The 25,450-nt window shown below is 44.5% G+C and overlaps 1 protein-coding gene across 6 annotated transcripts in view; it reads right to left on the bottom strand.

Annotated features, from left to right (window-relative positions):
• Window positions 1-24,036, bottom strand: part of LOC111169833 (zinc finger protein 346) — a 30,179-nt gene extending 6,143 nt beyond the window's left edge. For 3 of the 6 annotated variants that reach the window (XR_002643297.2, XM_022564361.2, XM_022564359.3), the window contains exons 1-6: window positions 23,846-24,035; window positions 15,852-15,955; window positions 15,204-15,296; window positions 13,304-13,448; window positions 9,074-9,307; window positions 2,134-2,227 (exon numbers count right to left, since the gene is read on the bottom strand). Coding sequence is in view for 5 of the 6 variants with exons in the window: in XM_022564361.2 (XP_022420069.1) it covers window positions 2,134-2,227; window positions 9,074-9,307; window positions 13,304-13,448; window positions 15,204-15,296; window positions 15,852-15,955; window positions 23,846-24,020 (845 nt within the window). In the remaining variant the exon portion in view is untranslated. Of the gene's footprint in view, window positions 1-2,133; window positions 2,228-9,073; window positions 9,308-13,303; window positions 13,449-15,203; window positions 15,297-15,851; window positions 15,956-23,845 lie in introns of all 6 variants that reach the window. The other 3 variants (XM_022564360.2, XM_089909726.1, XM_089909725.1) reach the window with 3 other exon arrangements.
• Window positions 24,037-25,450: the final 1,414 nt, after the last annotated feature.

Below are 25,450 nucleotides of genomic sequence, written 5' to 3'. Positions count from 1 at the left end.
ACCAGCACCCCCATTTTACCTATGAGGAAACTAAAGTTCAGAAAGTATAAGTGACCTGCTCACAGTAAGTTTTTTTTAAGTGTGGTAGATTCAGGACTGCAGCCTATGTGTTTCCTCTATACCAAATCATTTATTCTGCCTACAGGGCCCTACAGGACCTGGACGGTACAGAATGACCATTCTCCCCAACACATGGAATGAAATGTAAAGTGGCTCTTCTATCACTATCCCACTAGCACCACCTGATATTGTCTTATATGTTTATGGATTTGTTTAGGATCTGCTTCTACCACCAGAGGGGGATCCAAAGGATCAGGGAACAGCATTGGTCTTGGTTCCTACTGTAGCCCCAGTGCTCAAAACAGGGCTTGGCACATAATAGATACACAATAAATCTTTGTTGAATGAGTGAAAGCTTATCTCTAACAGCTCCCCTTATCAGGACTAGAACTTCACATATATTATCTCTAACCCTTATATCATCCCATAAGGTGAGGATAATGAGCTCCATTTGGAAACAGCAGAGCAAAATGAATGGGCTTTGAAGTCAGAGGTTTGAATCCTGGGTCTGACTCCAAGTAACTATGAGATTTTGGGCAAAGTTACTTAATCTACCTGACATTCGGTTTCCTTGGGTTGTAAAGTGTGTGTGTGGGGTCCTAATTTGGAGCTGCTGGTGCAAATTAACGAGCTTGAATTAGGTGTCCAACAAATTGTACTATAATCTTACAGAAAAGGAATTGGAGACTCAAAGAGGTTTACTGACTCACCTAAGGTCACACAGCTGGGAAGTGTAGGAAGAAAACAGTAAACAACACTAGCATTTTCAAGTCTGGGTAGTCCCAGGGTAGGGCTCTGACTGGTTCCACGTTATCTGACAAAATTGCCACCAGCCAAGCTGCAAGGGAGGTATGCTGAAACAGGAGTGAGATGCAGGCCAGGTTTCTAGGGCTTGTCTTAAGTCCGTATCTCAGAGGAACCTCAAGAGTCCTCCCAGTTAAAGACATATCTATCAATAAAGCTGCAGTGTGGGAGAGGAGACTTCAGGCAGAGCAGAGAGGACCAGGGATATTTTGACCCCAACACTCTGTACTTCTACCACTTTTATTCATTCGGCTCTGTAAGCAATGCAGAACCAATCACCAAAGTCAAAGCAATCATTTTAGCAGACTTGCCTGACTGAAACTGTTTCCTCATCTGTAAAACGGGGATAATTCCTATCTCAGAAGGTTATGTTGTGGCACACTGCCCACACTACACAGTTCCCTTCTGAGAGGCAGGGACAGAACCATGTGGGCCCTCCCCGGCAGGACCTCACCTGTTTATATCATATGGCGCCACAACCCCCTTGTCAGCATGATGCCCTGGAGCAGCATGCTGTGAGCCAGACAAGCCTCACTGTAAACTATGGCTCTGCCTCATAATACCACTCTGAACGGTGGTTGCCATATCTGTAAAATCAAAGTAGTAACCCCTTCTTCCCAGGATTGTTGTGAGGATTACCTGGGAGAATTTGCTTGGCATGTGGCCTGCAACAGACCAGGAGCTCAAACAAAGAACGTTAGTCATTTTCAAGATTATCATGAACAGATGACTCTGCTAATCTCGTCCCTTCAAAGAACTTATCACAATTTGTAATTATTGGTTGTTTACATGCTTACTGTTTGTCTCCTCCCATCAGAATGTTAGGTTACAAGAGTAGGGACTGAGTGTGTCTTGGCTACCGCTCAGAGGGTGTTCAATATTTGATGAAAGAACCTGGTCATATTTGGTAATAACCAGTAGAGGGAGCTCTTGCCACATAATTGATGGCAGTGAAGACTAAGGTCTTCAGGCCAGTGGTGAGTGGGGGTAGGGGAGCTTCCCTAGTCAGACTGCTGACAGCCAAAAAATCTAGGAGACCACCAAGGGAATTGTTTATGTTTTTCTACTAAAACCTTCAGCCCAACAGGTCTAAAGGCTGGGGGGAAGCTGATGGGAGAAGAACTTTCTGTTAACGGATTGAGCTTCTGTGGACTGGCAGAAAAGACTGCCAGGATTCCCTTTTAGCCAAGGAGTACCTTGGCTTTGTTCTGCTTCCAAAGCCCTGAGCTCCTGCTGCAGGCTCTTGAATTTCAAAGTATGATTACTCACTGGTTCTTGTGTTTGAAGCCGCTGACATGAGCTTGGTACTGTTCTATGGAGTTCAGCACTATCTTACATGTCTTGCAGGCGTAGCCCTTCCCGGCTGAAACACACATAAAAGTCAAGATGCTTAGTTATCCAATAAGAAGGGACCTGGTGACTGCTGCTTTCGATAGCATGTGCAAATGCCCTTCTGAGGATGGATGGGTGGGGTGAGGTTAGGTGATTGGCCCTGATAAGAATCCCAGTGGCCTCAATGCTCAGGGGGCACATGTATGCCTGGGGCTGGGAACCTCCTCGTTCCCCTCTGTGCCCTCAGTCCCAGCACTGAGCCTGGTCCAGAGTAGCTGTCTGTTGAGTAAATAAAAGATTGCTAGAACAAAGAGGTGACATTTGGTGTAACGGTCTTTTCCACCTTGACTGTGCTAAGTAGCCTCATTAAGGATGCCTTTAGCTGAGAGATCTCTGGGAAGGTGCCACTCTCTTTGGGCTTGCAGTAACAGTAATTTATGAGGCCTGTTAGCAAAATCAATCTCTCTCTCTCTCTCTACCGTGGGGCTCACAGACACCCTGTCTCACTACCAGGGCTGCTCCAGTGACAAAGTGGCCTTTCTTCACATGGTCTAGCAGAGAGAGCATGGGCCAGGAACCAAGATATGGGGCTGGACTCCTGGCTCTGCATTCACGTGACCTTGGCTAAATCCCTTCCCCTTTCTGATCCTCAGCTTTACTCAACAATAAACCAACTATACCACAACCATCATACTTACAATAAAAAGCAGCCATTGTTTACCAAGTGCCTGATATAGGCCATGCACTTCATATAATTTTGATTGGTGCTCATAATGATTCTGTGAAAATGATTATCATTATTCTCTTATAGATGAGGAAAATAAGGCACGGTTACATGTCCAAGAACACAGAGTTAGTAAATGGCAAGCAGGCTTGGCTGACTGCCAAGGCTGTACTTATTCAGCATGCCAGGTGCTAGCTGCACGAGACAGGCAACTGTACACATGACTTCAAGAGTCCTCTGACACCTTTTTTTTTAAAAAAAAAAATGTATTTATTTTTGGCTGCATTGGGTGTTTGTTGCTGCACGTGGGCTTTCTCTAGTTGCGGCGAGCAGGGTCTACTCTTTGTTGCTCTTGTTGCGGAGCGTGGGCTCTAGGCGCGCAGGCTTCCGTAGTTGTGGCTCACGGGCTCTAGAGCGCAGGCTCAGTAGTTGTGGCGCATGGGTTTAGTTGCTCTGCGGCATGTAGGATCCTCCCCGGCCAGGGCTTGAACCCATGTCCCCTGCATTAGCAGGCAGATTCCTAACCACTGCGCCACCAGGGAAGCCCCCCTCTGACACCTTTTGAATCATCTGCCATCCTAAAGTCCCACAGCTCTGGAGTGAGATCATCTAGGTTCAAATCCCAGCTCTATCATTTCTTACTTGTAGGACCACAGGCCAGTTACTTAATCTCTCTGGGATTTGGTTTCCTCATTTGTAAAAGTGGGGCTTCTCTGAGACTTAGGTTCCTTACCTATAAAATGAGGTTAATACTAGTATCAACCTCATAAGGTTATTGTAACGATTCAAATAAAAGCAACTGGGACCTAGTAAGTATCCAACAAATGTGAACTTTTGGCTTATCATCACTCTTACGAGTTCCATGCGTGATGCTGGCAAAGAAGTGGAGAGTATCTTTTAACCAGCCTTCCATGGCAGCTGCAGCTACTGAGAGCACCAACGATCAACTCTAATCCAATAAACCAGCAGGCATTCCCAGCTACACCTGTTTCTCTTGTATCTTCAGGTATTTCCTGGAAGACACATCCCTTTAAAGCATTTAAGGGGAAAATTACTGCAATCAGAATTCAGGTCTTTTTTTAGACACTGAAGGCCAGAATTAATGGTTCAATACTAACAGGGAAAAGATGCATAATGGACTAGCAGGATCACCCTCCCCACAAAGTCCAGAGTTGAACCTGAAGCTGGTGTGGGGGTGACAACCACCCACTCTTACCAGTTAAGGGTCACTGATGCCCAGATTACAACAGCCCACTCTTATCATCTATTAAGCACCAAGCACCATGCCAAAATTCTGGATACTTATGCCCTTGGATTTTGTTTTTTGTTTTTTTTTTTCCGGTATGCAGGCCTCTCACTGTTGTGGTCTCTCCCGTTGCGGAACACAGGCTCCGGACGCGTAGGCTCAGCGGCCATGGCTCACGGGCCCAGCCGCTCCGCGGTATGTGGGATCTTCCCGGACCGGGGCACGAACCCGTGTCCCCTGCATCGGCAGGCGGACTCTCAACCACTGCGCCACCAGGGAAGCCCATGCCCTTGGATTTTTACAATAGTGCTGCAAGATAGGTGATTAGCTCCATTTTCCAGAGCAGGAAACAGGCTTAGGGAGGTTAAGTGGTTGACTTGGGGTCAGAGCTGGGATTTGCCCTCTGGTCTGTGAAGCTCCCATTTTTCCCTCTGCACCACAGGTCTCCGGACTCTCCTGTGCGAGGTACATCTCAGCACACAGTTTACTGATCTGTAAGCTAGATTCAAATCATCATTTGGGGCAAGTGAATAATTCATTGGTGCTTCTAAAAAACCAGCTTTGTCCAGTACCCACACTAATCCATTTTCATTTTACATGTTTGATACTCTGGTTTACCCCTGTGATTTTATGAAGTATAAGTCACTAGAGTTGATTTTTAAACATCTGGTTTATTTGGAAAAGCACCTGTATCTCCTCCCCTTTACTGCCAAGACTTTTGAAAGCCCTGTCTACAACTGCTTCTCCATTTCCTTGTCTCTCAATTACTTTGCAACCTATCCCCCTACACACACACACACACACACACACTCACACACGCACACACACGCAGTCTTTCCGAGGCCAATGGAGGCTTCCCTGTATCTGAATTTAATGGACAAAATGAATGCTTATGTGGCCTCTTCATATTTGACCTCTCAAGAGCACCTGACAGAATTGGTGACTCCTTCCTTCTTCAAAGTCTCCCCGTCCTTGGCTTTCAGCATGCCGCACTCTTGATTTTTCTTCTCTGGTGGCTCCTTCTCAGTTTCTTTTGCTGTCTCATGTTTGACCTCCACCATTTAATACTGGCAGTTCCAGAGGGCTCAATCTTGGTTTTCTTTCTTTCTCTCTTTAAATTTCTTTTTATTATTTTAAATTGTGGTAGAATACAAATAACAGAAAATTTACCATCTAATCCATTTTAAGTGTACAATTCAGCAATTGTAAAGGACAGTTCTGGGTTAGAGAAATTTGTGTTTCCATCATGCTAAGTATCTTCACACTGTCGTGTAACCAATCTCCAGAACTCTGTCATTTTGTAAAACTAAAAACCTACACCCATTAGACTCCCCATTTCTCCCTCCCCCTAATCCCTGGCAAACCACATTCTTTCTGTTTCTATGAGTGTGATTACTCTTGATATCTCATACAAATGAAATCATACAGGATTCGTCTTTTTGTGACTGGCTTATTTCACTGTGCAGAATGTCCTCAAGATTCATCCAGGTTTGTAGCATGTGCCAGAATTTTCAGGGGGCTCAATCTTAGATCCTTTGCTCCTTTCTCTCTAAACTCTAAGGGATCTCTTTCATTTCTCTGACTTCAATGACCACTTATTAGTTTAAAACATATGAAACTACCAATATTTAACAGTTTCTGACCTACCAAAATGGCAATATCTCTAACCCAGACCTCTCTTTTAGGCCTAGACCTATATATCCAATTGCCTCTTGAACATCTCTACTTTGATATCTCATGGGCATCTTAAACTCAAGCTGCCAAAACCTGGTTATTCACCTAATGGCTTCAGACTAAACCTGGGCACCATCCTTGCCTGTTCCCTTTCCTTCATCTCCCACACTGGATGGCCAATTCTACTTCCTACATACCTCTTGAATCTATCTATTCCTGTCTACCTCTACCACTGCTATCTTAGTCCAGCCTCCCATATTCTCCAGTATGAATTATTGCAATAGTCTCACTGCTGGTCTCTCTCCACTACCCTTCCTCCCTAATTGCAAGCCATTCTCCACTTTGTAACTAGAATGATCTAATAATGCTGAAGCTGTGAATAGCTTCCCAATGCTCTTAGGATAAAGGTCCAAATCTCTAACATGACCCACAATGCCATGACTAGATACTTGCTCATCTCCCCAGCAGCATGTTGCCCCATACTATCTCTCTTGTCCCTGGTCCCCCATCTTAAGTTATCTTCATAGCATCCTGTTTGTTTCCTTTTCTAAAGCTTGCCACACTTGTAGTTCATTGCTCAATGCCTGTTTTCTCTGCTAGACTCTAAGCTCCACAAGAATATGGACAATACCTGTCTTGTTTATGTAACCCAGAGGGGATGCTGAGAGCTCTGGCGGCTGGAAGGATTTGGCTACCTGAATGATATGCAGGTTTTAGTTTTGACATTCTTGAGAGAATGAGAGGAATGTGAGCTTGGAGTATAAAGCAAACTCCAAGTCTTATTTAATCTGCTTGGTAGATGCTGCATCCACCCCTGGTGGGAGAGATCTGGACACTCTGGATCAGATACATCTCACATTTGACCCATACTTGTCATGAGACACTTGCCAGGAGCCCCATGGAAACTATTCTCTGGACCTAACACAGAACCCTGACTTGGGTTTCAATGCTGGCTGCCACAGCCTAGTGTGGGACCCAGAACAAATCATTTCATCTTTCTGATCCTAATGTCCTCATTTGTGAAATGGTGATAATCAAATGTGCACAACAGAGTTGTTGTGTGGATTAAGTCAGGTAATTAAGTGTGAGAGCATCTAGCCTAAGGCCTGGACTACAGCAGCCATTGGTAAGTGCAGGATGACTGACTGTCTGAAAGAACAAATGAACAAGGGTCGACTGAAGCCAGCAGGGAAAAGCCAAGCTGCTAACAACCTAAATCCTTTGCTAGGGCAGAACCCCTGTCAGCAGAAGTCACTGCTTGCATACCCTAGGTCAACATCCCACCTTTGTAAGAAGGGGGTCAGAGAGAGCTCAGTGTCTCTGCTGACATCCAGGACTCGGAGAGCCTACAGCCAAGTACACTCAGAACTGAAGGCAGGGAGAAGGAGTGTACGTTTTGGAACCAGACAGAGCTACAGACCCCTACTGATGCTGTCACTTATTAACATCAGGTCATATCAGCTGTATGACCTGAGCCAGTCACTCTGAGTCTCATCTTCTTTATTTGTAAAGTGGGAAAATCACAACTATTTTATAGGAATGCTGTGGGGATCAAATTATAATGTATATATTAATATCAAAGTAGGATGTGATACCCTTTCCCCCCACCTAGATTTTCATGAAAGAATTTAGTTGATCTGTAATGAAGTCAAATGATTTAAGCCAGAAAAAAGGATCCAGGATACAGTTCTAGGATTAAATATGGTAATTTAGCTTAGACAAATGGAGGAGGGTAAATACAAGAAGGAGGCTTTGGCTCGAGATAAAAGAAAAGAATGGATACAAGTTAAGATAAGCAGCCTGAAACACTGCAGTGCCTCAGTCCTGCCAGTGGAAAAGAGATAATGAGGGAACGACCAGGGCAGGACCAAGTAAAGCTGGGGCAGGAACTGGAGCAAAAGAGGGTTAGCTGCAAGAGAACACTGGGTTGTGCTAGCTGGATGCTATGTCGTGAAGCAGGGCTCTGAGGAGCTTGGTTCTGAAGTTTCCAGATGCCCCAGCATATGGAATTGATCCTGTTAAAGGGAAAGGCACTACCTATATGTAGGACCAGTAAATAAATATTAGTCATTCCTTTCTGATTTTGAAGAGGTTTCTAAAAGAGGGTCTTTCAAAGGCTTTGGAAAGGCGATCCTTGGCACCCTGCTAAAGGAATCTCCCCCTTGCTGCATAGCCACCACTTTGCACCTTCTCATCAGTCAGTATTGCCCAAGGACGGCCTGTGTTGTATGGTGCTTTGGGGTTTGGGGGGTTGTTAGAGAGGCATGATCGTTCCCCTTGCCCATATGTGGTCTGGAACATCTATGGCATCTGGGTGTTCACCTCTCCAGGATTGTGGGAAGAGCACAGATGGCTCTGAGCAAGAGCTTCCTTGTACCTGGATGCCATGGTGCTCTCTGTCTGGTGCTGCATCTCCATGGCCTGGGGAAGAAGCCCTGGGGACCCACACCAATGCTTAAGTGGGCTCCACAAGACAGAGACTGTATCAGATTTGGTCACTACTATACCCCAATGAGGGAATGCAGCAGGTTTTCAATAAATATTTGCTGACTGAAAGAGAAAATAATAACCTCCCCCTCCCCACCCTTACTATAAGCTGTGAGTAGTTACTGTGACGGGAAGGGCTCCTAACTTTTTATGAATGCTCACTCCTGTGATGCTGACTGGTATCTGGAGGTCAGGGCAGTAGCTAATGTTCTGAGTCAGAGTGGTCTCCTTCAACACTCTATCCCAGGGACACAGGTGGGCCTTAGCTGCTGGGAGACGAGGGATTCTGAGGACATTATAAAATCTGGCAGAGGCTGCTGAGGCCCTCACACAAGAAATGTGGATGACAGGGAGTTTAAATCAGAGGTTGCAGATTGGTGGCCCTTGCCCCAAATCTGGCTTGCAGGCAGGTTTGACTCACATACGGTTTAAACTTTTAAAAATTTAGTTGCACATTTAAAAATCAGGAGAATTCTTATTCAAATCTGGCTTCTAGATTCTTTTGAAAAACTGGAAGATATGGTAACAACTGGCTGGAGCTGTCTAGGAGAGGCACATACCCTCAGCTGATCATATCCCCTACTGGCTCTTTCACATATTGAAATTTCCTGTCCAGCCTCTGCAGGCATTTGAGTTTGCAATGACTGCTTCAGAAGACCTAAGGAGGAAAAGCATAGCCTTGGTGGTCCAGGGAACCCCAGCAGTCAAGCCCCGATCCAGCTCTGGGTGTGAGCTGAGCCCCTTACCTGATGAGTCCGTGACAGCAGGGTCGGCCAGCCGCCCGTAGTGTGCCATAAGTTTGAGCTTGGTTTCCTGTTTCCTGTGTTTCTTGCCCATATAATGTTGCTGAGCCATGACAGGGTCATTGAAAGTCGCGTGGCAGAGGCTGCAGAACTTGTCTGGGTCTATCATCTCTCTATTCTGGTGCAAGGCTAAGGTGGAGGCCACAAGGAAAGGGTTTGTAAGGCGTTTCGACAGAGCTGCGGTGAGAGAGTTCAAACAGAAACAATGAAAAAACCCAGAAGGTGCCAGGTTTTCGCGTATGCTGAATGCAAAGAAAGGCTGGGTCACTAGTTAATCACACCTGCAGGTGTGGCACTGCCTGTGTGAATCACACAGTGAAAATCTTCTCTAATTGAGAAGATATGGGGAGCCCAAAGACCGCCTACTTTGTTCGGCAGCTTTAACTACTTCAGGCACATGAATCCTGATTTTCTTATATTTAGAGAGGGATCTGCACTTCTACTATCAAGTTGCCAAATTACAACAGATTAGATATGTACATGCTTGCAATCTTCTCATCCCTCAGAATTCCCCAGAACTTCACAGCAAATGGGACAAGAAGTTTGGGTGTTTTGCTCCCATCCTCAAAGTATCCCAGTTATAGATTTGGAAGTCAATGCACAGATGTAGAAACTGAGGGCCTGAGGGCCTGGAGGGTCATTTAGAAAAGGCACTATACTAGGGGGGCCTTTTAGGCTACACTGCCTTCTAGGCTGAGTGGGGGAGCGGAGGATGACATTGACATTTAGTTATGAGATTTGTATATATATTTTCTCTTTTGGTCCTCAGAACTATGCCATGAGGTAGGTGTCATTTTGCCACAATACAGAGAAAAACCGAGGCTCAGATGGGTGAAATGACTTACCCAAGATCACCCAGCTAATGAGTGAATACAGGCCTGTGTGACCCTAAAGACCATGCCCTCTCCTCTATGCCAGGCTGCCAGAGCGCGGCAGGGAGATCTGAAGGCTACAGTCCATGCGTTCACCTTCAGAAAACATCCCTGGCTGTGGTCCATGAATTCAGTTAATCAGAGCCTGGTATGGGCATATATGTAAGCCTCCCGTGGGCCAACAAATGTCCTGATGCTGACTGCAGGCTGCACTGCTGCTTTATAAAGTGGATGTCATGACTCACTAATGAGTCCACGTGGCTGGAATGGTGTCAATCTAGTAACCACTGCTTTAAAAATGTGGTCTAGAACCCCCACCAATGGTGGAGGAGAGGTGGGGCTCAGCAGCACTCACTGACAGATGTTCTTTCATCTCTGTACTACTTCAATGGGGGAAGTTTTGAGGATTTTCAACAAGCCAGGAGTAACTTGCTGGCTTTTCCCACAATGGTTTTCCAGTATAGGAAATCTCAATTTCCCTGGCTATTTGATTTTCCTTAGCCATTGTTTCAGCAAGTCACTGGAAAAGTAAGGTACATGTTGTAGAATATTCAATAATATTAGAAAATATTCAGTATGTGGTGTTGAGTTAAAAAAAAAAAAAGCAGGTTATACAGCAAACTGGTTCTTATGTCCTCGGTTCTGTAAAACAACAAAAACCATACTGGTGATGTGTGGAAAAAAGACCAAAAGCATCGAGTAAAAGTGTGCTTTTCAGTCTTTTCCAACTTTTCTACAATGAATGTAGATTCTTGACCTCAGAAAAGAAATAATCATGACCACTGAAACATAAGGGTCTTTCTTTAAAAGATACTGGAGAGAAGCATCAGAGGTGAATGGTTAAGTAAAGTTGGAGGAACCACTTAATAGACATCCAGTAAAAATGAGAGCTACAGGAGTCTTCTCTCAGGAAACAACTTGAAATATGGAAAGAGAATTCTACAGGAATGTTTGCTGTAGTGTTATTTACAAACATTAATAAAGGTGAGGGGGAAAACGTAAATGTTCACCATTAGAGGACTGGTTAAATAAATGTGCTGTGATGGGATATTGTCACTAAAAATGTTTATGAAAAAGTTTTTAATAACATGGGGAAATACAAATGTTATATTAAGTGAAAAGAGCATAAAAAAATTATACACATGATACGATCATGTCATTATTAAAAGACATAACGTGCAATCTATATGTGTATACTGGTATTTTGAAATGTTACCAACATATTAACAGTGTTTCTCTCTTGGTGGCAGGATTTGGGTGGTATTTTACTTTCCTCTTTGTACCTTTTGCATTGTTTGAACTAGAAATAACAATAATGAGTATGCGTTATTTTTATAAAAACAATAAGGTTAAAGTATTTTACGTTTATGTACATAATCTAGACATACATAAAACACATATACGCACAGATATACACACATACACATAACAAAAGATTATAGGAGAAACAGTACTCCAAAATGTTAACAGTGGTTATCTTTGAATGGTAAAATTATGAGTATTTTTCTTTCCATTTATCTATATTTTCCATATTTCTACTACATGCTTGTATTACTTTTACATTAGAAAAATGTTTAATTTCAGAAATATAGTTATAAACTCATGTAATAACATGGAAATGTGCTTAAACTACAAAATTAAAAGTTAAAGCAGGATACAAATGGTACATGCACTATGATTATAACTATATAAAAACATACCTGTTATGTGGCAAGGGCCAAAAGTAAATACAAAACATAAACCCTTGAATATGGAATCTTTGGACCGGGCATATTCCAGGGAATTTTCCCATTTATAGAAAGTTAAGCTCATATAAACCTAAAGATAAGTGACCATATAAAGTTCTGTTCTTAAGCTAATTTCCCTTGGTCTAATGTTTAATCTTTTTGGTACCATAAATGGTACCAACACTGGCTTTAAACAAAAGCAATTAGTACTAGTATAACTTAATGATGAACAAACCATAAGCAAAGCCAGTGACATGCTCCAGGTGGTGGATGCCTGATCAACTACTGCATTTTATGTGGGGATTCCATTCACTGGCTATCTTGATGATGGTGATAATACTAACAATAGGAACTGTCGGGAATTCCCTGGCAGTCCAGTGATTAGGACTTGGCCCTTTCACTACCAGGGCCAGGGTTCAATCCCTGGTCGGGGAACTAAGATCCTGCAGGCCACTTGGCCAAAAAAAAAGAGAATTGTCCTTTACTGAGCATTTATTATATCCTAGGTTCCTTGTATACCTTATTTCATCCTCAAAACCTATGAAGTAGTATTATCAACATTTTATAGGTGAGAAAACTCAGGCACAAAGAAGTTCAGTCATACAGATGGTAAATAGCAGTGGCAGGATTTAAACTTGGGCATCCGTGACTTTATCTCTTGTTTCATAGCAGGAATACTAGATTGGGGTGTAATAAGAGAGTATAATTATGAGTGATTTTTTTACCCTCTCTTCAAAGTCTTCCAAAACATCACTGTCTTGTTTTTATAATACAGCAATTCAAAAAAGGACAAGTATTATAGATAGTATAGTCTACTTCTTGGTCCAAAATAAAGACAGAAGCAAAAATTACCAAGAAAAAAATAAAATAAAGATCAAAGAACTTTCAGTTTTGACTAACTGCAGTTAGCAGAGGTTTAAAATCCCAGAAAGTCATTAGTTAATGAGATGAAAGTGAAGGCTGAGCCCCAGTGGCGACAAGATAAAGGGGGCTATTTTAGAAGTCACTGCACTGGGAATGAATTCATGGCAGTTGCAAATACAGTTTGCTGGGCAGTAGTGGCAGCACTGAAGTATTCAGCTTCGAAAGGCAAGTCCCTGTCTTGAGGAGAACAGGCAGCTTTGAGGATTAAAGTGAGCAGGGCATAACCTGAGCACACGAAAAAGACAAGGATTTAGCTTTTTAACTTGGAATGCATGGCAACAGGGCAGGTGAATGCTAGGAGGGAAAAATCTAAGTGAGAGAGGCAGGAGATGGAATGCTCTCCTGGTGTGCATAACCTGGAGGACTTTGGCACTCCTGACTTACAATTATTTTTAAGGACAAAAGCTCAGGGCTAAGAAGCTTCTATAGAGAAAAACTGATGTAACCAAAGAAAGGGAGGTTAGGTGAGTACAACTCCAAGGATGCATTTCACTGAAGCTGGGTCTACTTTGATATTTTTAAGGGCTCTCAAAAGCAGTTCAACCTCTTCAAGTCTGTGGCCCCAGTGAGCATTTCTGGGAGCACCTGGCATTGGTGCCTTGAGGACGGGAGGGGTCCCGATACATAGCACCACTCAGGAAAACCAGTACCTTCCACCTTAGTGGATTGCTGCTTCAGCTTTAAGTTCTTTGCGTGGGTCTTCCCCAGGTAGTGCGACTGGGCCACGACAGGGGAGGAAAAGGTCATGTTACAGATGGGGCAGCACTGGTTCTTGTCTTTGCTTCTGCTGCTCTTCTGGTTAGGAGAAAGAACACAGGTCTGATCACGCCACTGCCCGGCCAGAAAATCTTCACTGGTTCCCCACTGCCCATAGGAGAATGAGCATTCAAGGCCCCCTTCACACACTAACCCCAACCTACCTTTCTGGATTCTTTTCCAGCTACTTCATCCCATGCTCTACTCACCATTCCCCATTTTGTTCTCTGCTACTTCCTTGTTTTATTTGGGCCATTCCTGCTGCCTAGAATGATCTTCCTTTCTTTACTGCCTGGCATATGTCTGCTTAGCCTTCAAGGCCCAGATTAAATATTACCTCTTCTGAGAGACTTTTACTCAAGAAAATTACTCAGTAAACAATTATCAAGCCACTTTGTGTGATTATTCCAGGAAGGAAGAACTAATCTTGTTCTTCCTCTGTACTCCTGGAGTGCATTAAATAGACCTCTATCATACCACTCGCTTGTCACCCTAAACTGACAGTGTCACAGCTTAGGAGACTTTTCTGGGAACTAAAGTGCAACATTTGGGCAAAGACTGTTGGATTCATCTTTGTTTCCTGTCCTTAGCACTCTGCTGGAGTCTGGCACACAGCAGATGTTCAGGGTTTGATGAACAAGCAGATCATTGGGTTTTATTTCATGATTATGATTAGGCTAGAAAACAATGTACTTCAAGTCTATATTAAGAGTTCCCTCTCTCTTATGTCTGATTTCTGAATACAGTATTCATTCTAATATAGCATTTTTCAACCTTGGTACTATTGTCATTTTGGGCTGGATAACTCTTTGTTGGACGGGGAGGGGCCCATGATCTCATTAGAACTACTGGGCCACTCCGAGAGTAGAAGGATCAGATATATAAAGAGGTGAAGTGGCTTGCCCAGGGTCACAGAGTTGATCTTGTCTTTCTGGATTCTAAATCACAAGACGGGCAACCAGGGGATGAGCCAGTGAATTTGGAGAAGGGATAAGCAAGGCCCTTCCAAACCTGTGGTCCCTATGACAGGGAGGCACAGTTTGTAGTGTAAGCTCTTACTCATTGAGCATCCACTAGGAATTGGAATTTTACCTCACAATACCCTTAAGAGGTAGGAACTATTATCTCCATTTTATGGGTGAAGTACAGAGAGGTTAAGTGACCTGTCCAAAGTCACCCAACCAGTTAAGTTGTAGAGCTAGTATTGGGCCCTAGTCTGCTGACTTTTCATCCCATGACATTTGCACAGCCTGCTATGGAACAAAAATAATGGTACACCTGAGGGACTGGGGTTGTTTCAGCATAATTCTCACAGTATTTCTAAGGCAAAAAGCAAACATGCTGGAAAAGTGTTTATTCCACTTGTTTATTCCAAATATTCAAGTATTGAACTCAGCTCTTTCCCCCAGATCTCAAGAAAGCAAGCAACCTGGCTTTCTTCCACTTTCTCTTCTTGAGTAGGGAATGGACAGCTGTCCTACTCTAACAAACCACTGACAATGGCTCCATTTACTGAGCCCCTACTATGTGCCAGGCTCTGTGTTGGGTGCTTTAATAAACCTTCCTTCATTTTAGTTTGGAAAAATCCTGAAAGGTAGTTGACATTAGCATCCTCATTATTATAGAGGAAGAAATCAAGGCTCAGAGAAGTAATAAGACTTGCCCAAATCACAGGACAGGGCCAGGATTTGAAGCCAAGTCAGTCTGACTCAAAGCCCATGTTCTTTCCACCACACCAACCTGCCTGCTGGCTTCATCAGGAAGTGAGCAGTCTCAACATGGCAGCTGTATTACCTGATCTGAGTCTAGCTTCTTCGTGTCCCCCTTTAATGTCTCCATTCCATGGATTGCTAGGTATCTCTTCACTTTGTTGGCATGTTTTTTGCTCTGCAAGAACCCAGGAAAAAGATCAAAGATAGCTAAATGCCATTTCATATCTAAGGCACTCAAAAACACTAGATTTTCATCTGATTCATCCTCACAGACACTTTTGAGGAGGAGAGGGTGGGGGAAGAAACCTAGTTTATTGAGTTCCTACTCTGTATAAAGTACTTAAATGCTGTCAAATCTAATCTTCACAATAACTTATGAGAAAATTATCATCATCTCAATCTTACAGATGAGGAAACTGAGGCTGAAGATAGTGAGGTTTCTTGCCCAAGATGAATAGCAGAGATGTGATTCAAACACAGGTCTATTTAAAGCCAAAGCATGTACTTTCTACTGTACCAAGCTGCATGGGGACATGTAAGTATAATGATCCTGATTTGGATGGAAGAAATGAGACTCAGAAAAATTAAGTCAATCTTCAAGTCACAGCCAACATGCATGGAGGCAACACCTGGGTGGCTAAAAAGGAATTCACTGCACAAGCCAGGGAGAAGTGGGGGTTTGACACCGGGTCTGGAAAAATAAAGCAGTACTAAAGGTACAAGGGCATACCTGGTAGTGTGCCAGCTTCTGGGACTCAGAAATTAGCAAGGCGCAGCAAACCTTACACTGGGTGCTGGTGAAGAGACACTGGTTCTTCTGGATCATGTGTTCCACTACAGAGAGGAAAATAAAGAATCTTTGAGTTAAAAACCTGCCTCAACAGCACTGTCTTTGAACCCTGCCTCAAACGCATGAACTGAGTAATGGAATGCCATACTATTAAATCGGCAAACCTCAGCCACCCCTCCCCTACTGCTTTCATGACTCACGCTATATTCTCGTGCCACCTCACCTGTAACTTACTTTATACTTTTATGTACGCCAACTTTCTTTTTAAATGATTATTATTATTTATTTAGTTATTTTTGGCTGTGCCACATGGCATGTGGGATCTTAGTTCCCCGACCAGGGATGGAACCCAAGCCCCCTGCAGTGGAAGTGTGGAGTCTTGGCCACTGGACCACCAGGGAAGTCCCTATGCCAACTTTCTTTACTAAGTAAATTCTTTTACAAAGAAATCTTTAAATTATAAACTTAAGTAAATACCAATAAAAATAAATACAATAAAAATGAAACAATTCTAGCCAGATACTGGTGTGAGAGGCTTGCAGTTCTCTCTAAAAAGAACATTAAGAGAGTGGCAAACGCAGTCTCTGCTGCTGTCACTGCCCCAGTCTCTTCCCCCGGCCTCTTGTTGCCACTGAATTGCCAAGATGTCACTTTCTAACAAGCTGACTCTGGACAAGCTGGACGTGAAGGGGTAGCGGGTCATCATGAGAGTGGACTTCAATGTTCCTAGGAAGAACAACAAGATAACAAACAACCAGAGGATCAAGGCTGCCGTTCCAAGCATCAAATTCTGCTTGGACACTGGAGCCAAGTCAGTTGTTCTTATGAGCCATCTGGGCTGGACTGATGGTGTCCCCATGCCTGACAAGTACTCCCTGCAGCCAGTTGCTGTAGAACTCAAATCTCTGCTGGGCAAGGATGTTTTGTTCTTGAAGGACTAGAAAGCTTGTGTTGACCTAGCTGCTGGGTCTGTCATCCTGCTGGAGAACCTTCGCTTTCATGTGGAGGAAGACGGGAAGGGAAAAGATGCTTCTGGGAACGAGGTTAAAGCTGAGCCAGCCAAAATGGAATTCCGTTAGGCAATTTTAGATATTTCAAAATCAGATCAAGAACAGTGAGAAGGGACTTCCCTGGTGGCGCAGTGGTTAAGAATCCGCCTGCCAGTGCATGGGACACAGGTTCGAGCCCTGGTCCAGGAAGATCCCGGATGCCACGGAGCAACTAAGCCCGTGCACCCCAACTACTGAGCCCACGAGCCACAACTACTGAAGCCTGCATGCTTAGAGCCTGTGTTGCGCAACAAGAGAAGTTACCGCAATGAGAAGCCCGTGCACTGCAACGAAGAGTAGCCACCACTCGCTGCAACCAGAGAAAGCCTGCTCACAGCAACAAAGACCCAATGCAGCCAAAAAAAAAAATTACCTAATGTGTCACACAAGTTCCACACCATAGGAATCTATAGTATTAACCTGTGCTTAATTGTTGGGCCTGGAAAACAAAGCTTTACTTTTTGAGGAGGGAGTAAAATCTCACACAAGGCATGAGCTCTATCATGACATCGACAATCTGAGGCAGGGGTAGAATCTAGAAAACGTGAGGGGACGGCAAATTCATGTGTTTTATCTTCTACTCTGGACCAAAAAGTGGGCAAGATTCTCTGGAGGGAGGTTCTTGGGGGGGAACTTTTAAGGTGCCTCTCCCTACTCCACAAGATATAAAGCTTATTTATTTATGCCAGCCCTTTTGGGAAGAAGGGCTGTTGTCTGGCTATATTTCTGACCCTGAGGGTCTTTTGTTTATTTCCCTATTTTTCTCCTACAGTGTTTGGTAATTTTTGTGAAAGACTGTGGCTGCCTCAGCCATGCTCAGAGAAATCAACAGAAGTGGGTCTGTGAACACATCTGGGCCAGAGCTTTAAAAGGGAGGGTGAGAGGTTCCTCAGAATGCAAAGCCCATAAAGGGAAAATGCTACCCAGGAGTCAGGATCCAGCCATTCTCTCCTCGCATGGAGATGATGGATTTTGTTTTATTAAAGGAAACGGGGTTTCCTTTCAAGGATATTCAGAATCTGACTCCCAAAGACTAAACAGGGCAAGGACCATGTCACTTATGACTTTGTATACCCAGTATCTAATAAAATGCCTGACCCAGAATGGCCATCATTAAAAAGTCTACAAATAACAAATGCTGGAGACGGTATGGAGAAAAGGGAACCCTCCTATGCTGTTGGTGGGAATGTAAATTGGTGCAGCCACTGTGGAAAACAGTATGGAGGTTCCTCAAAAAACTAAAAATAGAGTTGCCATATGATCCAGCAATCCCACTCCTGGGCATATATCCAGCCAAAACTATAATTCAAAAAGATACATGCACCCCTATGTTCATAGCAGCACTATTCACAATAGCCATGACATGGAAACAACCTAAATGTTCATTGATAGATGAATGGATAAAGAAGATGTGGTACATATATACAATGGAATACTACTCAGCCATAAAAAAGAATGAAATAATGTAATTTGCAGCAACATGGATGGACCTAGAGATTACCATACTAAGTGAAGTCAGAAAGACAAACACCATATATCACTTATATGTGGAATCTAACATATGACACAAATGAACTTATCTACAAAACAGAAACAGACTCACAGACATAGAGAACAGACTCATCATTGCCAAGGGGGAGGTGGGAGAGGGATGGATTGGGAGTTTGGGATTAGTAGATGCAAACTATCATATATAGAATGGATTAAACAACAAGGTCCTACTGTATAGCACAGGGAAGTATATTTAATATACTGTGATAAACCATAATAGAAAAGAATATGAAAAAGAATATACATGTATATGTATGTATATATATGAAACTGAATCACTTTGCTATACAGCAGAAATTAACACATTGTAAATCAACTATACTTCAATAAAATAAATTAAAAATAAAATCCCTAACCCACAGGAGGGGCTTGCTGAATACCTGCTGAATAAATGAAATACACCTCTTTGGCCTCAGAGAATACATTCACACAGTTCACAATTATGTATTCAGAATGCCTTCTACGTGCCAGCAATGGGTTTAGTGCTGGGGCCATGTCAACAAATAAGAGAGAGTACAAAGTAAATAAATAAGCAAGATAGTGACAGAGAGTGAGAAATATTATGAAAACAAGCAAACAAAGTAAGTGGTAGAGAATGTTGGGGCAGTATAGTCAGTGAAGACCATGCTAGGGAGGCGTTAGCCACAAGAAGGTCTGGGGGAAACTGTTCCAGCCTGAGACACTGTCAAGTCTCTGAGGCAGGGATGAGTTTGGCATATGCAAGGAATGAAGAGAAGGACAGTGTGGATAGAGTATGGTGAATGAGAGAATAGTGGTAGGAAATAAAGTTGGAGAGAGTTTGAGGCCTACCAGATCATGTGGAATGAGTATAAGGCCTCATAAACCATGGTATGAACTACAGATTTTATTCTTAGTGTAATGAGAGGTGACAAGATATGGCTTATGTTTTGAAAAGATTAGTCTATTCGTTGTGTCAGCAGATTGTATGGGAATAGGAATGGAAACAGGAAGAACAGGGAAGAGGCTGTTGCAGTCTTCTAGGCAATAGATGATAGAAATGTGGACTAGGCAGGTTGTCAATGGAGATGAGAAAAGTGGATGGATTTGGAATTATGTTCTAGAAGTAGATCTGACATCCAATTTCTTTGATTGGATGTAGGGGGTGAAGTAGGAGAGCATTCAAGGATAACTCCTAGGTTTTGAATTTGAGAAACTAACAGATGAGAACTGGAGGAAGACAGCCTTGGAGGAGAAATTAAAGACGTTTCCTTCAGCTATATTAAACATGAGTGGTCTATCACATACATGGGTAGAGATATCAAGTAGTCAGCTAGACATTCAGGCCTAGAGCTTGAGGGAAAGGTCAGAGCTGGGGATACAAATTGAGACTCCTGGGACTGAGTCTTGGACCCTCCAAATTTAGAAGTCAGGCAGAGGAAGTGTAGTTGAATATAAAATGAGTATGAGGTGGGACTTTGGCTATAGCAGAGTGAGGAGATCCTCTTCACCCAAGGCAACTAAAACACTGAACAAAACTGACAAAAACAATCCCTTCAGTACCCTGGAAATTGACCAAAGGCACTTAACAATCTGGGAAGCACTTATGCTTGTACATCTGCTGAACTTCGGGTGAGAGGAGCGGTATTGTGGGACTGCTCTCATCCCCTCCCACACTCAGTCAGTGCAGAGGTTCTACCAGGAAGAGGTAGGATGTGAGAACCAATAGCTTCCCTGTGGAAGAGGAAATCACTTGATTTGGAGTGGTGGGCAACACCCCTATCTAGTGATAATATTGGTGGAAGTTATGGTCTCAGAGGTAGGTGAGGAGGAAAGGCCAAAGGCTCTACTATAGCATTTGCTGTGTCATGTTTGTGGCTGAGACTGTGTGGCAGTGGGGACCTAAGAGGGCCCAAGTTAGCCACATACTCCTGGCCAACTCTGAGGTTGTACACATGCACAGAAGAGATGCAAAAGGCCCTGACAGAAAGTAAAAGCCAGGGCTGACTTTAAAATGGCCTGAACTTTGAATGTAATTTCCTACCTACCTACAGATCCAACCGAGGCCTTTACTGGCTCCAGATGTTCAATGAATCACTGGTTGACTACTAAGCAACATATAGACACATGGAAGATAGAAATTATAAAAATGAACCAAATTGGGAATATTTGCTCTTAAAGTCTTCAGTTACCATGTAAGCGATTTTCTTCCAAGCTGTGAGGAAGCCTTAACTATTCCATGCATGAAATCACATGGACAGACCCTGAGACTATGTGAAAAAAGAGATGCCCGGCCAGCCTCCAGAAGTTCCATCCCACTGCTGTTTCAGCTCTAGCCACTACCTGACTGCAACTGCATAAGAGACCTTGAGTCAGAACTGTCCAGCCAAACCTTTCTTGAATTCCTGACTCACAAAATCTGTGAGAGATTCATGAGGTTGCAGGAAGCTAAGGTCCACAGAGGGAAAAAGAACTTATATGAATTATCAGAATTCTGAGAAGGTGGCCTGAATGTGAATCCCTGTTTCCCAGATATCCACATACAACTCTAATCCAATTACCAATTACCAGAGGGGACAGGTTTGATACAGGAAATTAGGTGCTTAGAAAATCATTGGAAAGGCTGAAGGTACTAGGTTGAGCCTTCCAGAAATGTCTCTAGGAACAATGCATAACTGTTCCAACAGGTGAGCTATAATCTCTGAGGCCTCCACTGCAGCCTTGCTGGAAGTAAGAAGCTTCCATTGTCATTGAACATGCCTCTTAACATATGAAGCTGGAGAATGGATGCTGGAACACTGATGTAAGAAGATCTTATAGTTCCACGACCTTTCTTGACAGTAACAATAGCTGTAGAAATATGATCTTCACTGCATTTCTGCCTTCCAAATCTTATGAGAAGGCATCTGATTGGCAGGATTTATTTTGTATCCATATTGTAGACAGACAATCAGAAGGGGTATGGGGCAGAGGCTGAGAGATCTAGAATGTGACATAGAGGGCTGATTTTCATAGGTTCATGAAGTAGGGACAGTAAGTCTAGCCATATCAACAACTAAATTAAATGTCAATAGTTTAAACAGCCCACTCAAAAGGCAGAGATTGGGCTTCCCAGGTGGCGCAGTGGTTGAGAGTCCGCCTGCCGATGCAGGGGACACGGGTTCGTGCCCCAGTCTGGGAAGATCCCACATGCCGCGGAGCGGCTAGGCCTGTGAGCCACGGCTGCTGAGCCTGCGCATCCGGAGCCTGTGCTTCGCAACGGGAGAGGCCACAACAGTGAGAGGCCCACATACCGCAAAAAAAAAAAAAAAGGCAGAGATTATTAGAGAATAAAAAAAGCAAGATTTATACAATGGAATTCTATTTAGCAATAAAAAGGAATGACGTATTAATACACACTACAATTTGGCTGAACCTCAAAAACATGCTGAGTGAGAGAAGCCAAATGAAAAAGACTATATATTATAGGATTCCATTTACTGAAAGGTCCAGAAAAGGCAAATTTATAGAGACAGAAAACAGATTTGTGGTTGCCGAGGGCAGGAGGTAAGAGTGGGGATTTAATGTAAAGGAGCACAAATTGGAGTGATGGAAATATTCTAAACTGGACTAGGGCTATACAACTCTATACTTTTACTACAATTAATTGAATTTTACAGTTACAATGGGTGAATTTTATGGTATGTAAATTATAACTCAATGAGAAAACAAAAATTATAACTAAGAGAAAATAAAAAACCAACGTGAGTAGGACTTGGTGTTATAGGTATCTACCTAGACCTCAAATAAATTATTGGACAAAGTGAGGAGAGCAGGGAAGTGAACTGGGTTCTAAATGACTGTGGGCATTCATACACACATAAACAGTTCACTTCCCAGAGCACAGCTGCTGTGTTCTCTGCTTCAATGTCCAAGGCATGCCTTCTGTATCCCCTGAGGACAAAGGGCGCTTCCTCTTCGTGTACCCTCAACTCTTAGACTTCCCACTTCACTGCACCCACTACATTATACTGCAAGTGTCTTGGTGTCTGCTTCCTGGATTAGACTACAAGCCCCTCCAGGGCAAGGCCAGTATTATTCTCAACTCTGTAGCTCTGATGCCCAGCCAATCCTGGGAACAGAGCAGGCGTCAGTGAATGTTGGTCAAATTAATGAAAGGAAAATTGCAGGCGGTGGAGGGTGGAGGAGAGGCAACTTTGTGCCAAACAAGTTTGAAAGTATGAGAGTGAGGGGGATAGGAGCCTCTTATTAATTTAGGAGTCAGACCAGACTAGTTTTTAAATTGGAGAAGTATACATCAGGGTATAGGTATGTATACCACCCCAAATTTAAACATATCTTCCTTGGATGTGGTCAAAAATTCCATTTTATCCCAGGACAATCAGTTCACAAGCAACATATTAACTTTCCAAGATTAGTCTGCTCAGCAAGCAAACAAACCTTTAGAGAAATCTGATTTCCCTGCAGATTACCTGACAGGATTACCACAAAAGCCCAGTTTGTGTACTTCTGGGTTAGAGTTAAGCAGCTAGCTCTGCTAAGGACTGTGAAAGGGGTCACAAAACGGGGTCAGAGCAGCTCTTTCCATCCTCCTCTTTCTATCTCCATCTTACCCAGGGCTAGGTCAAGTGCAGAACAAGCTGGGAAGCTTCAGCCCAGAAGTGCCCCCCTAGACAGACTTGTATATCCTGTTCTCCACAACCTTGGGTCAAGCGTGGGATACAAGCTGGAGCCATAGTATACCCGGCCAGGCTCTCGGGCTTCTGGCTCCCACATTAGAAAAGGGATTCAAGTGGTGGAAACAGGTGACACCAAGAAACAGGGGTAAGCCAGGGCTCAGTCTCCAAGTTCAGGAGGAACACTGAGGTATGGAGAAGGCCTTCTAGAGCCCTCGGAAGTGTGGGGCATGAGAGAAGGGAGGCAAGAGACACTAGGGGTGGGGGAACCTGGAGACTGGGATGGTGAAGGGGTTACGAGGCTGGCGGGGAAGGTTCTGAGGGTCTCCGAAACGGCGTGGACTGCACGCCCGGAGGATTCCAGTCCTCAAGTTTAGGAAGAAGTAAGCTCTCGCGGGTGAGTAAGGCGGGGTAAAGAACCACGCGGCCACAGCGTGAGAAGGCCCTTGACCATTTGCACGCGCTTCTTGTGTCGTACAGCCAGGATTTTCAGGGGAGCTGGCACAACGCGCCCAGGTCTTGGTGAGGTGCACGAGTCAGGGAGTACCGGGTCGCATCACGCCAGGGGGCGGGCCGGGCGCCAGAGGGTGTGACCGTAGACCCGGGGGTTGGTCCGCGTCCCCGCCCCGCGCTTCCGCCACTCTCCGCGAAAGGAGCAGGCGGGCAAGTGTCTTCCTGCCTCTGAAGTCCCCGGACTCACCTTCCTCCCTCCCCACTGGTTGGGCCCCGGACACTGCTTCCCAGAGGCGGCGCGCCCTCTCGCGGTCGAAGCGCAGCCCGTCGGGTTCCCGGCCCTCCCGCTCCTCCGAGTTGTTGTACGGCCGGGCCGCGCCGCTGTCCGCGGCCTCCGCGGTGCCCAACGCGGAATACTCCATCTTCCCCACAAACCCTAACCGGCTATAGCCGCTCATGAACCTTGGTCTCGCGAGATGTGGGTGGGAGGATAGCTTTGCCCGGCCAACAAATCTCGCGAGGTTTGAGTACTGCAGGCTGCGTTGCGGTTCTGACCCTGGCCGTTCTTTTTCGTCGACGCTGCTGGGACTTCGGAGCTTGTGCAGTGGATTCGGAAGTCGGTCGCCGGTTCCACCGCATACCCCTCCCTCCGGGACAGGCTCGTGCAGTCCTTGGCTCAGGGTTCTCACCTTGCTCCGGTCAGCATTTGACACCTCATTTCTTTCGCATGAAGGCTCTGTTATGTGGGAATATCTTCTTCATTTCACTAGCAGGGCAACATTTGTTGCCATTTGAGTTCCAGCTGCTGACCCCCAGCCTAGACCTCCCCCTAAACTCCACTCCAAAGTAACTGTCAAAAGCCAAAATTTAATCTTCCAACCCCGCACCTGCTCCTTCCCCAGTCTTCCGGAGCCACTATGTCTTGGCTGTGGTTATTGTAGCATCCTTACTGGTCTCTTCGCTTACCCTTAAGGTATTCCCAAAACAGCGGCCCCAGCGATCCTCTTATAACAGGCCATATCATGACACCCCGGTGCTCAGATTCTCCAAAACTTTACCATCTTACTCTTTTTTTTTTTTTTAATTTATTTATTGTTGGCTGCGTTGGGTCTTTGTTGCTGCACGTGGGCTTTCTCTAGTTGTGGCGAGCGGGGGGCTACTCTTCGTTGCGGTGCGTGGGCTTCTCATTGAGGTGGTCTCTCGTTGCGGAGCACGGACTCTAGGCACATGGGCTTCAGTAGTTGTGGCTCGTGGGCTGTAGGTTGCAGGCTCAGTAGTTGTGGTGCACAGGCTTAGTTGCTCCGCGGCATGTGGGATCTTCCCGGACCAGGGCGCGGACCAGTGTCCCCTGCATTGGCAGGTGGATTCTTAACCACTGCGCCACCAGGGAAGCCCTCGGTGGCTTCTCTTGTTGTGGAGAATGGGCTCTAGGTGTGTAGGCTTCAGTAGTTGTGGCATGTGGGCTCAGTAGTTGTGGCTCGCCAGCTCTAGAGCGCCGGCTCAGTAGTTGTGGCACAAGGGCTTAGTTGCTCTGTGGCATGTGGGATCTCCCTGGACCAGGGATCGAACCCATGTACCCTGCATTAGCAGGCGGATTCTTAACCACTGCACCACCAGGGAGGTCCCCTATCTTACTCTTTGTAAAAGACAAAGTCCTTGGGTTAGCCAACAGGGCCCTATACAATCTGACTTCTCTTAACCTCCCTGACGTCATCCTCTATTTTGTTAGCCTCCAATCCCTTCATTCCTGTCCCAGTTACCCTGGCCTTCTGGAATGTATTTCTCCCATATAGCCTCATGGCTCAGTCTAGCATTTCTGTATGCCCCTCCAAACACACTTCATATCCTCCTT

The sequence above is a fragment of the Delphinapterus leucas genome, chromosome 3 (assembly GCF_059928025.1).
Source record: "Delphinapterus leucas isolate spDelLeu-1000000601 "Yukka" chromosome 3, BTC_Dleu_Yukka2, whole genome shotgun sequence".
Taxonomy (NCBI): Eukaryota; Metazoa; Chordata; class Mammalia; order Artiodactyla; family Monodontidae; genus Delphinapterus; species Delphinapterus leucas.
Note: the sequence above shows the minus strand (reverse complement) of the source record. Positions and strands in the feature narration are given on the sequence as shown.